Source organism: Pseudorasbora parva, chromosome 7 (assembly GCF_024679245.1).
Source record: "Pseudorasbora parva isolate DD20220531a chromosome 7, ASM2467924v1, whole genome shotgun sequence".
Classification (NCBI taxonomy): Eukaryota; Metazoa; Chordata; class Actinopteri; order Cypriniformes; family Gobionidae; genus Pseudorasbora; species Pseudorasbora parva.
This window is the reverse complement of record NC_090178.1, coordinates 2,558,007-2,573,757: the sequence shown is the minus strand read 5'-3', so window position 1 is coordinate 2,573,757 and position 15,751 is coordinate 2,558,007. Positions and strand designations below refer to the sequence as shown.

The following is a 15,751-nucleotide window of genomic DNA, read 5'->3' as shown; positions in this document are numbered from 1 at the left end:
TACCTAAGCATTGCTGAGACCATGTTCAGCCTTTCATGGAAACGGTATTCTGGTGGCTGTGGCTCTTCCAGCAGGATAATGCTCCTGACACAAAGCACAAATGCTTCAGGAATGGTTTGAGGAGCACAACGACGAGTTTGAGGCGTTGACTCGGCCTCCAGATTCCCCAGATCTCAATCCAATCCAGCATCTGTGGGATGAGCTGAACAAACAAGTCCGATCCATGGAGGCCCCACCTCGCAAATTACAGGACTTAAAGGATCTGCTGCTAACATCTTGGTGCCAGATACCCCAGCACACCTTCAGGGGTCTAGTGGAGTCCATGCCTCAACGGGTCAGGACCAACACAATATAAGGACGTCATAATGTTATGCCTGATCATTGTATGAGACGCACCTGTCCAGCCCTGCAGAGCTCGTGCAGTGCATTATTCTCCAGCTGTAAGCGGTCCAGCTGCTCCTGCAGTGAGTGGATCTTCATCTCGCTGCTGCCTCGGTCCACCTGCCAGTAATCTCCTGCATCCGTCAGACTCCTCATCACTGACACAGAAAAAACACACGGAGGAAAAGCTTATTGCAATGCAAGGGCGATGGTGACCATTCATGATATACTGGGATCAGGGTGGGAAATTATTTAATACTTAATACTAAACAATTAAGTGCTTTATACTCAGTAATTTTGTCTTCTTTCCAGTCTAAATATCTAACAATTCTTAAATCAAGATGCATTTACTAGATAAATAAAATAAGATATTTTTGCTTGTTTTCTGGGTAAAGATATCAAAATGAAGTGAGTTTTTGCTTAAAACAAGCTAAATGATCTGCCAACGGGGTGAGAAAAATAATCTTATTTCTGATTGAAATCTTGTTTCTTGTTTCCGAACAGAAATAAGATTATTTTTCTCACCCCGTTGGCAGATCATTTAGCTTGTTTTAAGCAAAAACTCACTTCATTTTGATATCTTAACCCAGAAAACAAGCAAAACTATCCTATGTCGTTTTACTTATCTAGTAAATGCATCTTGATTTAAGAATTTTTAGATATTTAGACTAGACATAAAAAAAAAGTACTAAATAAGAAAAGCATTTTTTGCAGTGAATGCACATTTGTCGACTGTTTTTGCCATTGAAATGACTGGGAAAAAGTGTCCCAATCAACCCAAATTCACCCCATACTATTCTAATGTACTTTCTTTTATAAATTTGAATTCTGGACAAAGTGGTAGGTAATAAATATTAAATATTAAATAAATATAGCCACTGTGGCTAGTGGGCAAAAAAGTTGATTTCCCACCCTGACTGGGATTCAATGATTCACAGCTTCAATGTGTCATTTTTCATGTTTTAGAAAAATATATTTGGATATTTATTGCCATTAATGACTATGTATTGTTAAATAAATAATTAAATATTCTATTATTCCTTGTGTTAATTTACTGAGAAACAACATGATTGTAAGGAAGAGGCTGAGGCTGGGATTGAATCCATGTGCAGAAGTTTTAATGGGAAAACAAGCCACAGGAATATCCAAAAGGCAGTAGTCGAGAGGCAGGCAGAATGGTCAAACACAATAAACAATCCAAACAGGCAAACAAGTCCAAAGGGTAGTCCAGAAACAATGATCAAGCTAAACAGGCAATTGGTCAAACGCAAGGCAAACAGACAATGGATAAACGCTCAGTAAGGCAGTAAGACTGGCAATACTTCGCAAGGTCTGTTTGGCCATGCCATGCTTAAAATGGCTGCCAAACAGGAAGTGACTGTAGAGTGAGCAGAGACAGTGGCACACAGTCAGAATTCAGGTGAGGGCTCCCTCTGCTGGCGTGGCATTACAGAACCCCCCCCCTCCTAGGAGCGCCTCCTGGCGCTTTACATGGACGTCCCCGTGGTCATGGTGCTGGCCGATCAGGTCTGGCTCGATGAAAGTCCTCAATGAGAGATGGGTCTAAGATGTCGCGGGCGGCTACCCAGGATCTCTCCTCAGGCCCATAGCCCTCCCAATCTACCAAGTATTGGATCTGACCCCCTCTGCGCCTTGAATCTAGCAACTCTTTTACTTTATATGCTGGTGATCCATCTACATCCAGTGGTGGCGGTGGCTCTTGGCCCTCTGCATTGGGGTCAGGGTGCGGGTGGACCGGTTTGAGGAGCGAGACATGGAAGGAGGGAGAAATACGATAATGAGCAGGAAGGTCAAGCTGGTACGTGACTTCATTAATCTGTCTGAGAATCTTGAATGGGCCAACATACTTGGGGCTGAGCTTCCTGCTTGGTAGCCGCAGCTTGAGGTCCCTTGTGGAGAGCCAGACCTGTTGTCCGGGTTGGTAGGGAGGGTGTGAGCGATGCCGTCTGTTGGCCTGGAGCTCCTGTGTGCGGAAGGCTCTCTGTAAACGGACATGGGCACTGTCCCACACTCTCTCACTACGCCTGATCCAGTCATCCACAGCAGGGACTGATGAGGGTTCACCAGACCACGGGAACAAGGGGGGCTGGTATCCTAAGACACATTGGAAAGGAGTCATGCTATTGGAAGAGTGGGTCAAGGAGTTTTGGGCATATTCAGCCCACGGGAGGAATTCCACCCAGCGATGTTGTTCACGACTGCAATAACTTCTGAGATATCTGCCAAGCTCTTGGTTTAGCCGTTCCACCTGTCCATTAGATTGCGGGTGATACCCTGAGGTGAGGCTCACGTTGATATCCAGGTGTCTGCAAAAGGCTCTCCAAACCTGAGATGTGAATTGGGTTCCTCTGTAAGTTACAATATCATCTGGGATGCCATAGATCCGGAAGACATGATGAAATAGGGCTTGTGCTGTCTCCATGGCTGTAGGGAGCCCTTTTAGTGGAACTAGGCGGCAGGACTTAGAAAAGCGATCGATGATGACCAGGATAGTCGTGAAACCATTTGAGAGGGGCAGGTCAGTGACGAAGTCTATGGACAAATGTGACCAAGGACGGTGAGGAGTTGGAAGTGGTTGGAGGAGGCCTGAGGGTAACTCCTTAGGGGTCTTAGACTGTGCACAGACCTGGCAGGACTTAACATAGATTGTTACATCTTTAATCATTGATGGCCACCAGAAGGAATTTTGTAGAAGACGGAGTGTACGAGAAATTCCAGGGTGACCTGAGCTTAGAGCTGTGTGGACCCATTGCATGACCTTTTGACGAAGAGTTTGTGGTACATAATGTTTGTTTGGAGGACAGTTAACAGGCGGTGGTTCTTGTTGATGGGTTTGCTGGATCTCTTCCATTAGGTCCCAAGAAATTGGGGCTATAATGACTGTTGGAGGAAGAATAGATTCAGGTGAGACATTTTCTGCAGGAGGATCATGGCGTCTGGACAGAGCATCCGCCTTACTATTCTTACTGCCTGGTCTGTATGTGACTGTAAAATGGAAGCGAGTGAAGAAAAGAAACCAGCGAGCTTGACGAGGGTTCAGGCGTTTGGCACTCTTAATGTATTCCAGATTTTTATGATCTGTGATAACCTGAAAGGGATGAATGGCCCCCTCCAGCCAATGTCTCCACTCTTCAATAGCTGCCTTCATTGATAACAGTTCCTTATTTCCTACATCATAGTTACGCTCGGCTGAAGTCAGTTTTCTTGAGAAAAACGCACAGGGGTAAAGCTTGCTTGGCTGGCCGTGACGTTGTGAGAGTACGGCTCCAATTCCACAATCTGAGGCATCGACTTCAACCACGAAAGGAATATTGGGATCAGGATGCTTGAGAATGGGAGCTGTGGTAAACCTGTCCTTGAGCTTAGTGAAAGCCCTAGTGGCTTCTTCGGACCATTTAAGCTTAGCAGGTTTTCCTTTCAAAAGGGATGTCAGCGGAGAAGCAATCAGACTGTAATTTCTAATGAAGCGTCTGTAGAAATTTGCGAAGCCTAGGAATCTCTGCAGTTCCTTTATTGTGGTAGGTCGGGGCCATTCAGTGACTGCTTGGACTTTGGCTTCATCCATCTTTACGCCTTGGTGGCTGATGCGATATCCCAAGAAGGTTGTTTGTTTTACATGAAACTCGCACTTCTCAGCCTTAACATACAGCTGGTTCTCCAATAGACGTGTCAGCACAGTCTTGACGTGGTTAATGTGGTCGGCTTCACACTTGGAATATATTAGAATGTCATCAAGATATGCCACTACATACTGGTTCAAGAGATCACGAAATATCTCATTGATGAAGGCCTGAAACACTGCAGGAGCGTTAGCAAGTCCATAGGGCATGACAAGATATTCATAGTGCCCCCTAGTGGTGAGGAAGGCCGTCTTCCATTCATCCCCTTCACGAATTCTAATCAAATTATATGCACTTCTGAGATCAAGTTTTGTGTAGATTTTGGCTTCACGCAGTTGTTCCAGGGCCACAGGAACCAGTGGAAGAGGGTAAGGGAACTTGACTGTGACGTTATTCAATCCCCTGTAGTCAATACAGGGGCGTAAGCCTCCACCCTTCTTCTCTACAAAGAAGAATCCTGCAGCAGCTGGGGAAGTGGATGGGCGAATAAACCCAAAGGTCAGAGCTTCTTCTATATACTCCTCCATAGCTTGAGTTTCACTACGGGACAAAGAATACACTTTGCTTTTAGGGGGCATGGTGCCGGACAACAGATCAATGGCGCAGTCCCATGGTCGATGAGGTGGGAGTTGTGTGGCTTTAGTTTTGCTAAACACTTCGGCAAGGTCATTATAACAGTGTGGAATCCTTGTGGTTTGCTTGGTGTCAGGGCTTTCAATACTTGTAGTAAAACATGGTGGGACTACATTCAAGTGCATGCAATGGTTAAGGCAAAATTGAGACCAATGAGTCAGCTCACCATAATGCCAGGAGATAACTGGATCATGAACAGATAACCAGGGAAAGCCCAGGATGATGTCATGCCTAGGTGAGTCAATGACGTAGAAAGAGATAGCCTCTTGATGGAATAATCCGATGTAGAGTTGTAGGGGTAGTGTCTGCTGAGTAATCCCAGCTCCAATGGGTGCATCGTTAACAGCACTGATCTTGATAGGTGGTTTACAGGGCTGAGTAGGAATGTTGAATTTTGTGATGAGGTCCTTGTGAATGAGGTTCAAGGCTGCTCCAGAGTCAATCAGCGCTGTTACATCAACAGAGATATTTTCAGTAGCTAGTCGAACAGGAAAAGTAAATGATTTTATAGGAAGGAAAGAAAATTGGTCAATATTTACTCGGGTGGCAGTCTTGGTTGTTCTCCTGGGCTTGTGAGGGCATTCCATGATAATGTGGCGTGCTTCCCCACAGTAATAGCAAAGGTTAAGCTTCCGTCTTCGAATTCTCTCTTCCTCAGAGAGTCTGGAGAAGCCCAGTTGCATTGGTTCTTGACTTGGCTTTGATTCAGGTATTGTGGTGAGCTGAGGAACATGGTGAAACTGATGTGTGGTAGGAGTGCTTGACTGTGACCATCGAGTAGACCTCTTCTTAGGAGCATTTCTCATCAGGTTGTCAATTCTGATTGCAAGTGTCACATACTCAGAAAATGAAGAATTTTCACCCTTACAGGCCAATTCAGTTTGTAGATCCGGATTCAGACTTTGTTGAAACACAGCCTTTAATGACACATCGTTATTTCCGCTTTGTGCTGCAAGCGTTCTGAATTCAATAGCGTACTCTGCAGCGGTACGACTGCCCTGAGACATTTGAAGCAGCTGAGTTGATACATTTTTTCCCCCTGCGGGATACTCACACACATTCCGTAGCTGACGAATAAAGTAATCATATGTAGTTCTAAACCTCAAATCAGTATCCCATACCGCTGCAGCCCAATCAATTGCATTACCAGAGAGAAGTGTCATTAGGAAAGCACATTTTTTCTCGTCAGAATTAAATTTGTCCTGCTGGTTATCAAAAAAGTTCTCCACTTGGCGAATAAACCCTCTACACTGTTCAGCTGAACCATCAAACTTATCAGGCATTGAAAAACTTACTGTTTGTGGCATGGGTGGAGGAAGCGATCGAATGTAGTGGGTCAGATATTCATTGGCAGACTGAAGTTTGTCGAGTTGTTCCTGGTATCCTTTAAGTACTTCGTTTTGATAAGCAAAAGCCGCTTGCAGCTCAGAAACTTCTGCTGGGTTCATTGGTGGCGAAGTATTCTGTAAGGAAGAGGCTGAGGCTGGGATTGAATCCATGTGCAGAAGTTTTAATGGGAAAACAAGCCACAGGAATATCCAAAAGGCAGTAGTCGAGAGGCAGGCAGAATGGTCAAACACAATAAACAATCCAAACAGGCAAACAAGTCCAAAGGGTAGTCCAGAAACAATGATCAAGCTAAACAGGCAATTGGTCAAACGCAAGGCAAGCAGACAATGGATAAACGCTCAGTAAGGCAGTAAGACTGGCAATACTTCGCAAGGTCTGTTTGGCCATGCCATGCTTAAAATGGCTGCCAAACAGGAAGTGACTGTAGAGTGAGCAGAGACAGTGGCACACAGTCAGAATTCAGGTGAGGGCTCCCTCTGCTGGCGTGGCATTACAATGATAAACATGCCTTAATTATTTTAACTATATTTTAACTGTGTTTAGGTATTATTATATTATGTAATATATTACTAGTAACTTTTAATAATATGACAATAATTGATGATAAAGGAAGATACATTTGTTAATAATTTAATAAATGTAATATAATAATTTATAATGTTCATTATATAAAAATACGTAATTTAATATAAAATGTATTTATGAATTAATATAATTGTTAATCATTTAATAATTGTAAATAATAGTAATCATGTAATAACTCAAAGCAATTATATTTAGTAATTTATATAAACAATACTTAATATAATAATAATTTAATAATTCCTCAATGTAATTTTATATATATATATATATATATATATATATATATATATATATATATATATATATATATATATATATATATATATATATATATAAACAACTGAAGTCTGAAAAGCATTATGGTAATCATGTAATAACAATATTATATTTTAATATTAAATACTTATAATATTATACTTATTCAGTCATTTAAAATATAATAATTGAATAAAATAGTATTCATTTAAAAGCTCAACAGCATAATATTTAATACAATAATAATAGTGAGTTATATATATTTATTTATTTAATAATATCATAATTGTTTAGTAATGTAAAACCATAATAGTATTAAAATAATGTAATAATATTGTACTATTTACTTTCAAATCTCTGTGGTTTAGAAATGTCAGGTATATATCAATAATGTATAAATGAGCCTGTGATGTTTATCTACTAACCCCCAGGTTTATCTACTAACCCTAAGCCCCGACTCCGGGCTTTTATAGAGAATAAATACATCAGCCACGGCTCTCAGCGAGCTTTGCTTTCAGACTAAATCTGCTGTCTAAGATGGAGGACCAACAAATGCAGCTGCTTTTTTAGCTGAGATTTTCTCAGGAAACTCAAAGGTTTCCTGTACAAACATAAGGAAGCCTCAGAAGTGCACGTTTGCTCCTTCAACAGAGAGTCCGCAGGTGGATTAGAGACTAACTAGACGTTAAAGGGTTAGTTCACCCAAAAATGTGAATTGTGTCATTAATTCCTCCTGTGGTGGGACAGCCGTCAGACCTCCGCTCATCTTCACACACAGATGAAGATATTAGTGTTGAAATCCGATGGCTCAGAAAGGCCTTCATTGACACCAATGTCATTTCCTCTCTCAAGACCCATAAAGGCACTAAAGACGTCGTTACAAAGCCCATCTCACTACAGCGGCTCTACAATCATTTATGAAGAGGCCAGAATAGTTTTTATGCGCAAAAAAACCTAAATAACGACTTATATAGTGATGGCCGATTTCAGAAAAAAAGCTTCGAACGGTTATGAGTCAGTGAATCGATTGATGATTCGGATCGCCAATGTCACGTGATTTCAGTAGTTTGACACGTGATCTGAATCATGAATCGATTCACTGACTCATAACGGGATATCGCACTCAGTCTCGTTTCTGCTCCGCCTCTCAGACGCCTGTCGCTGAGGCCATTGAAATCTGCCTCCATTTTGTTAGCAACAGCCAACTTCCAATCAGTTCCCGAAGGACGAAATCAAGGCCTTTTCACTCGGATATACGTCACAATAAGGCATACCTGTCAAGTATCCAGCAAACAATCCCTAGTGCTATTTTGCTGTTCCATTAAACAATTGCGCCACTGACCAGAAAAAACCCAGTCTAAAGTCAGTGGCGCATACACTTTGCTCATGAAATCTACACAGATGCAACAGTTATTTTTGCAAATCATAAATTGTTACACTAAAAAAATATTAACACGAGATGACGGAAATCATTGTGGTGTGCCACGAAGATGTGAAAAAATTGTGGCTATTTCCTCCTTAAATTGTGTTTCTCCCATCCCCATACAACACAGCTCCTCTGTCTTTCACTGCTCTACAAGAACATCAGTCTCCTCGGCTGTGAACCGCTCCTGGCGTGCGCCTGGTAAATACGCCATAATAATAGCGACCCATAATGGAACTTGCGCAGCTGCTTTTAAAGGGAATGTTGGATGCCGCTCTGATTGGTTTATTCACGTTACGCCCAAACCACACCTATGAATAATGAAGCTACTTCAGACCAACCCATTTTAGATTTGCGCCGGGCACAAGAGCCATTTATCCCGCCGGGAAAATAGCAACAGCGCCGAGACCCGCCCACAAAGTTACTTGCGCTCCGCGCTTTGACACTTGCGTTTCAGATCGTTAAAATAGGGCCCCATGTGTGACAGCGGAAGATCTTTTAAAGTGACAGTAACCACTTATAATGACAATGTAAAGAACTAAAGTAATTGCTCACTAAATATGCTCTGCTCTTGACTAAATAACTTCAGTACCTTTAATAAGGATTAATCTATATATAATTCATAACTTATGCAGTGCAAACTGATAACAAGTATATTTCCCACTTGTTAAGTTGTTATACAAGTAGGAAGTGCCCAGGTACAAATTAAAAGTATTATTATTATGGGTCTATGTGAGGATTTATAGTCCCCCCCATAACATCTCACCCGGATTTTGATACCCAAAAGTTGACAGGTATGCAATAAGGAGAAAAAGACGATGTCAACTTTCGTTTCATGCCGACTTTAAAACAACAAGCATTTGTAGCTTTATTATCCAGGTTGGTAAAGGCCGGGAAGAGTCTCACCTTGGCTGGTCTCCATCTCTGACCTCAGCTGCAGAAGCTCCAGCTCTTTGGCCTGCAGCTGCTCCGTCAGAACACGCTCCACATCCACCTTCTCCTTTTTCTGGAAGAGAGAGCACAGGAATCACTTTAGGTCCGCATAAAGAGGCTAAAGGGCGGAGTGAGCAGCCGACGGGCAGTACCACTTTATTCAGCTCCATCTGTAGGTCCTCCTTCTCGATGTAAATGCCGCGGTACGCGCTGAAGGCTTTGTTCATGTACTGCGGCCCTTCAGATGGAGGCGCTTCGGGCCGGAAATGCTGTAATGATATAATCACATAAAACAATAACTTAATTAAAAAGTTTGTGGACAATCTTTAAGTTGGCTTGAAAAGCACTAATTGGAAAGTTTTCAAAAGTTGCTACGATACTCAGGACAGTTGCTAGGGTGTTGCTATCTGGTTGCTAGGGTACTCAGGGTGGTTGCTAGGGTGTTCCTACATGGTTTTTTATTCGCATGTGAGCGCGGCACGCTCTGTGTACGTCATATAAGGACACACACTCAAAAGTAATCCGGTCATGTCGTGTACATGGTGAAATGTTTCGTTTGATCGATTCATGAAAAGATTTCATTCAGTTTGGGCATTTTTATTACGACTGAGGTGTTTATATGGAGCATTTTCATTCATATTGGACTTTTAAACCGATTACAGTGCTCCATGTAAACACACCTGACTGTAAAAAATTGCGCTACATGGCACTTTAAAAACCGGAGAGTTTAATTATAGTTTGATTACGGATATTTCACGTCATGTTCGGATGCATATTCGAATAAAAAGTGACAGCCCTACATGAGTGTAAAGTGCTTTGGTTGTACAGTAGTACAGGGGTTTTCAAACTAGGGTCCAATTTCACGGAAATAAAAAGACAAAGCAAAAATGGATAAACTTTCAGTTTCATTTTCTAAATGTTTCTTTCTCCTTAAACATACTGTCCAGAATTGTATATGTTTGTCTTGTACCCTTTATAGTGAGTTTTTCTCCCTTTATCTCCCTCACTGGGGCTGTAAGGCAGAATTCTTAACGCAGAATGAAAGCTTGTTTACATGCATTTATTGCGAAAGTTGCTTATTCAAATAATTTTTAATTGAAAATGTTCTTCAGGTTTATACATCCAACATTAAATATAGCCAGTTTAAGTTTGGAAACAATATATTGTATTTATAATGTCACATTTAGCCTAGAAATCTAGACGCACCCTAGCGGCAGCAAATCTAATCTGCCTGCGAGTGTCGTCTAGCAACTCTCAATACACGTCTGAGCTGTAAAAACCAAACTCTGGTCAGGCCAATCACATCGTGTATAGAGTCGGTGGGCGAGGCTTAACATAATGATGGCCGAGTTGCGCTTGCGTGCTTCTAACACAGAAACGGGCGAACGGTGGTCTTTCGAATCAGCGTTGACCGCGACTCTGGAAGACTTGGAGTTAAGCTTTTCTTTGAGAAAAGAACAAAGAACGGCACTGAAGTCATTCTTAAGAAGGGAAGATGTGTTCGGAGTTTAGCCGACCGGATACGGTGAAAGTTTAATCTGTCAGCGACTCCGCTTCACCTTCGTTGCTCTGGTTGGTGTAGCGCTATCCTATCGCATGCAGAGGGAGTTTGACAGACAGCCGTTTATCCGCCCCTCAGATTGAGCTGTCAATGGGGAGTTTCCAGACCAAACATCTTGATGTGGGTCTAGCTTGTCAGGCTAACACTTACTGTGACTTAGAGATAAAAAAATATATAGAGATAGATTTTAGGAAGGGGGTCCATCATAAAGGTTCATCATAATTGGGAATCCTTGGCATCATAAAGTTTGAAAACCCCTGCAGCAGTAGTACATATGAAAGCGCTATATAAATGCCTAATTCATTCAATCAATCATGTGTGATTATTGTCGGAGCTGAAACGGACCTTGTCCTCCAGCTGTTTGACTCTCCTCCGCAGAAGCCCGTTCTCTCTCTCCGTGTCTCGCAGCCTCTTCTTGATGTCCTCGTACGCCGTGACCAGAGCGAAGTGCGACGCCACGGACTCGTCTCCGGCACACACGGACACCGGGCTCTCCGTCGGCCCATACGTCTCATGCTTCAGGATACAGATGTCATCGTCCACGGCTGGAGACTCCATACCACAGCTGAACACACACACACACACAAACACACGTTAGGTTTTTGTGAGTTGTTGGGACTATCCATAGGTGTAATGCCCCTACACTGCCCCGAAACCTAACCATGTCACACACACACTCTCACACTCTCACACACACACACTCACACCTTGTGAATTACTTTGAGCTGCATTTATGTATGAAAGTTGCTATATATATATATATATATATATATATATATATATATATATATATATATATATATATATATATATACACACACACATACATATATATACATATACAGGTCCTTCTCAAAAAATTAGCATATTGTGATAAAGTTCATTATTTTCCATAATGTAATGATAAAAATTAAACTTTCATATATTTTAGATTCATTGCACACCAACTAAAATATTTCAGGTCTTTTATTGTTTTAATACTGATGATTTTGGCACACAGCTCATGAAAACCCAAAATTCCTATCTCAAAGAATTAGCATATTTCATCCGACCAATAAAAGAAAAGTGTTTTTAATACAAAAAAGTCAACCTTCAAATAATTATGTTCAGTTCTGCACTCAATACTTGGTGGGGAATCCTTTAGCAGAAATGACTGCTTCAGTGCGGCGTGGCGTGGAGGCGATCAGCCTGTGGCGCTGCTGAGGTGTTCTGGAGGCCCAGGATGCTTCGATAGCGGCCTTAAGCTCATCCAGAGTGTTGGGTCTCACGTCTCTCAACTTTCTCTTCACAATATCCCACAGATTCTCTATGGGGTTCAGGTCAGGAGAGTTGAGCACAGTAATACCATGGTCAGTAAACCATTGACCAGTGGTTTTGGCACTGTGAGCAGGTGCCAGGTCGTGCTGGAAAACCAAATCTTCATCTCCATAAAGCTTTTCAGCAGATGGAAGCATGAAGTGCTCCAAAATCTCCTGATAGCGAGCGGCATTGACCCTGCCCTTGATCAAACACAGCGGACCAACACCAGCAGCTGACATGGCACCCCAGACCATCACTGACTGTGGGGACTTGACACTGGACTTCAGGCATTTGGGCATTTCCTTCTCCCCAGTCTTCCTCCAGACTCTGGCACCTTGATTTCCGAATGACATGTAAAATTTGCTTTCATCCGAAAAAAGTCCTTTGGACCACTGAGCAACAGTCCAGTGCTGCTTCTCTGTAGCCCAAAGTGTCTTGACCTGGGGAATGCGGCACCTGTAGCCCATTTCCTGCTCACGCCTGAGCACGGCGGCTCTGGATGTTTCTCCTCCAGACTCAGTCCACTGCTTCCGCAGGTCCCCCAAGGTCTGGAATCGGTCCTTCTCCACAATCTTCCTCAGGGTCTGCTCACCTCTTCTCGTTTCTTGCCACACTTTTTCCTTCCCACAGACTTCCCACTGAGGTGCCTTGATACAGCACTCTGGGATCAGCCTATTCGTTCAGAAATGTCTTTCTGTGTCTTCCCCTCTCGCTTGAGGGTGTCAATGATGGCCTTCTGGACAGCAGTCGGGTCGGCAGTCTTACCCATGATTGCGGTTTTGAGTAATGAACCAGGCTGGGAGTTTTTAAAAGCCTCAGGAATCTTTTGCAGGTGTTTAGAGTTAATTAGTTGATTTTTGTAATGATAATTTTTATCATTACATTATGGAAAATAATGAACTTTATCACAATATGCTAATTTTTTGAGAAGGACCTGTATATATATATATATATATATATATATATATATATATATATATATATATATATATATATATAGCCAATATTGATACACTATATTATTATTTTTTGTTAGTACTATTATTAATTTAATGCACAGTAAATTATTATTTTAAGTCAAGCCGATTGTTTCAAAGCAGCTTCACAGTGTTAAACAGGAAAATACTGCAAAAAAATTTGATCTGGCTGTGCAGTCGTTCTGGAGAAAGCAGCGATGTTATCAGATTATTTTAAAAGGTCAGTGATTTAATGATTTGTTTACATCACGGCCTCAATGTGTCAATTCTCGTGTATCAAACTGTTTTAGTAAAAGTATATTAGGATAAATATTTCTATTTATGATTATGTATTGTTAAATAAATAATAAAAAATATCATTATTCACTGTGTGAATGTACTGAGAGACAGTGTGGAAAACATGCCTTAAGTATTTAAACTATATTTTAGTAAAATTATATAAAATTGTACTAGTAACTTTAATAATAATAATAATAATAATAATAATAATAATAATAATAATAATAATAATAATAATAATAACTATTATTATTTAATAAATGATTTACTAATATAATAACAATTACAATATAAAAATACTTAATATGGTATTTACTAATTTAATAATATTATCATTGTTATTATTCAATATATTTAATATTAATTTTATTGATTAAATATTTATATTTAATATAATGGTTATAATATAATAATATAATGGTTATAATGTAATAACTAAATAAAATAATATTTAATAATTAAAAAGAGTTAATGTAATAAAATAATAATAATTTAATAATAATATATTTAATAAAATAATACTTGTTAAATGAATATACTACTTCTTAATTTAATACAATATATAATATTTTATTAATATTATATAAATTTAATTATATATATATATATATATATATATATATATATATATATATATATATATATATATATATATATATATATATATATATATATAACTGTACAAATATTAACATAATAATATTAAATTCCATAACAATGCTATAATTACAATAAGTTTATTAATATTATTGGTATTACTATCGCTGGCAAATACTTCAATATGTGAAATTTTATATATATATATATATATATATATATATATATATATATATATATATATATATATATATATATATTATTTTTTTATTATAGAAATGCTATAATATTTGTTAATACTATAACACAGTATTGCTAAAGTGGAACCAATCGTCATATATAATATTACTGACAACATGTCATATATGATTACATTACAAAACCTTTTTTAATATAAATGTTAATATTAAAATAAAACTGAAGTGTCAGTTCGACGGGACTTTTAATAAACAGATGCTATTCTGACAAACTGAAACAGAAAGCAGCAGAAAACAAGCGACAGTTTGGAATAAAACTAAGTAGATGGAAATAATAACGCATCAAATGAAATATTTAGATTATGAGAGGAAAACTGTCACGGAATGAAGAGCAAAATGTGTTTTTCAGCAGCGAAGCTTCATCTGTCAAACTGGCGTGTTTATGTTCATCTGCTGATGTTTCCTGTCAAATATATCATATATTAATATAATAATGACTCACCAGACAGCAGTCAGTTCGGACAGCAGCTATTCACCATGATAGAGTTAAAACACGGGCTCGGAGAGGTTTAATAACAAACAAACACACAAACGCGACACAATGAACCAGATAAACTAGCAGCATAAACACTCTCCAGGAAGTGCTTCTTCTCTGCTGACTCGACTTCCGGCGGAAACAGCGCGGCGCGCTCGGAGCCAGGCGGCGTTGAGTCGCGTTGCGATCGTTCGCTCATAAATCCGAAAAGATTATTTTGTTTTGGTGATAAAGAAAGACGTTCGTGATTGTGTGGGCGTTCCGTGGCTGGTTATTTCAGGTCGTGGCTGTGCTGCAGTTACAGCAGCTCGCCGCACGGTGGCGCACGACACACATGAAACTGCTCGTGTGATATCGATAATATCATCTCAAACAAGACCATACGAAACTAAACTAATGGAAACATTAGATAAAGGATAAAATAGTGAATGTAATTATGGTAATTTTGAGATGATGATAGCAAACTTGCCTAGTTGATATAGTTAAAACATATATATTGTATATATAATATTGTCAATATTATTATTACTACATGGTATCTTAACTTTCAGTGGTGGCCAAAACATTAAAAATGAACCATAAAAATTTTTTCAAGATCATAATAATAACCGAAATAAAAAGAAGAATGATATAATAATAACTAGAATAGATTAAAAATACAAACTTTAAGTAGGCTTGAAAAAGCCTAGCCAGAAAGTTTGAAATAGTTTTAAAATATTTTGATTTTAAATAGTTTAAGTTTTGGTTTTTAGTAGTTTTGATAGATATATTGTTGTTTGGTTGCTAGAGTACTCAGGGTGGTTGCTAGGGTGTTGCTAGTGTACTCAGGGTGGTTTGCAAAGCTCTTTCTACATGGTTGCTAGGGTACTCAGGGTGGTTTGCAAAGCTCTTTCTACATGGTTGCTAGGGTACTCAGGTGGTTGCTATACAGTTTCTACGGTACTTGAGGTGGTTGCTTGGGTGTTCCTATGTGGTTGCTATGGCACTTGGAGTAGTTGCTAGCATGTTAATATGCAGTTGCTAAGGTACTTGGGGTGGTTGCTTAGGTGTTCCTATGTGGTTGCTAGGGTAATTGGAGTAGTTGTTAGCGTGTTTCTATGCGGTT

General features: G+C 39.8%; 1 protein-coding gene across 2 annotated transcripts in view; it reads right to left on the bottom strand.

The window, feature by feature from the left end:
* Positions 1–14,899, bottom strand: part of azi2 (5-azacytidine induced 2) — a 35,146-nt gene extending 20,247 nt beyond the window's left edge. The window contains exons 1-5 of one of the 2 annotated variants that reach the window (XM_067447782.1): positions 14,614–14,899; positions 11,108–11,327; positions 9,354–9,470; positions 9,175–9,274; positions 397–539 (exon numbers count right to left, since the gene is read on the bottom strand). In XM_067447782.1, coding sequence (XP_067303883.1) covers positions 397–539; positions 9,175–9,274; positions 9,354–9,470; positions 11,108–11,320 — 573 coding nt within the window. In that variant the 5' untranslated portion in view covers positions 11,321–11,327; positions 14,614–14,899. The remainder of the gene's footprint in view (positions 1–396; positions 540–9,174; positions 9,275–9,353; positions 9,471–11,107; positions 11,328–14,613) is intronic. The other variant, XM_067447781.1, reaches the window with a different exon arrangement.
* Between the last annotated feature and the right edge of the window lie 852 nt (positions 14,900–15,751).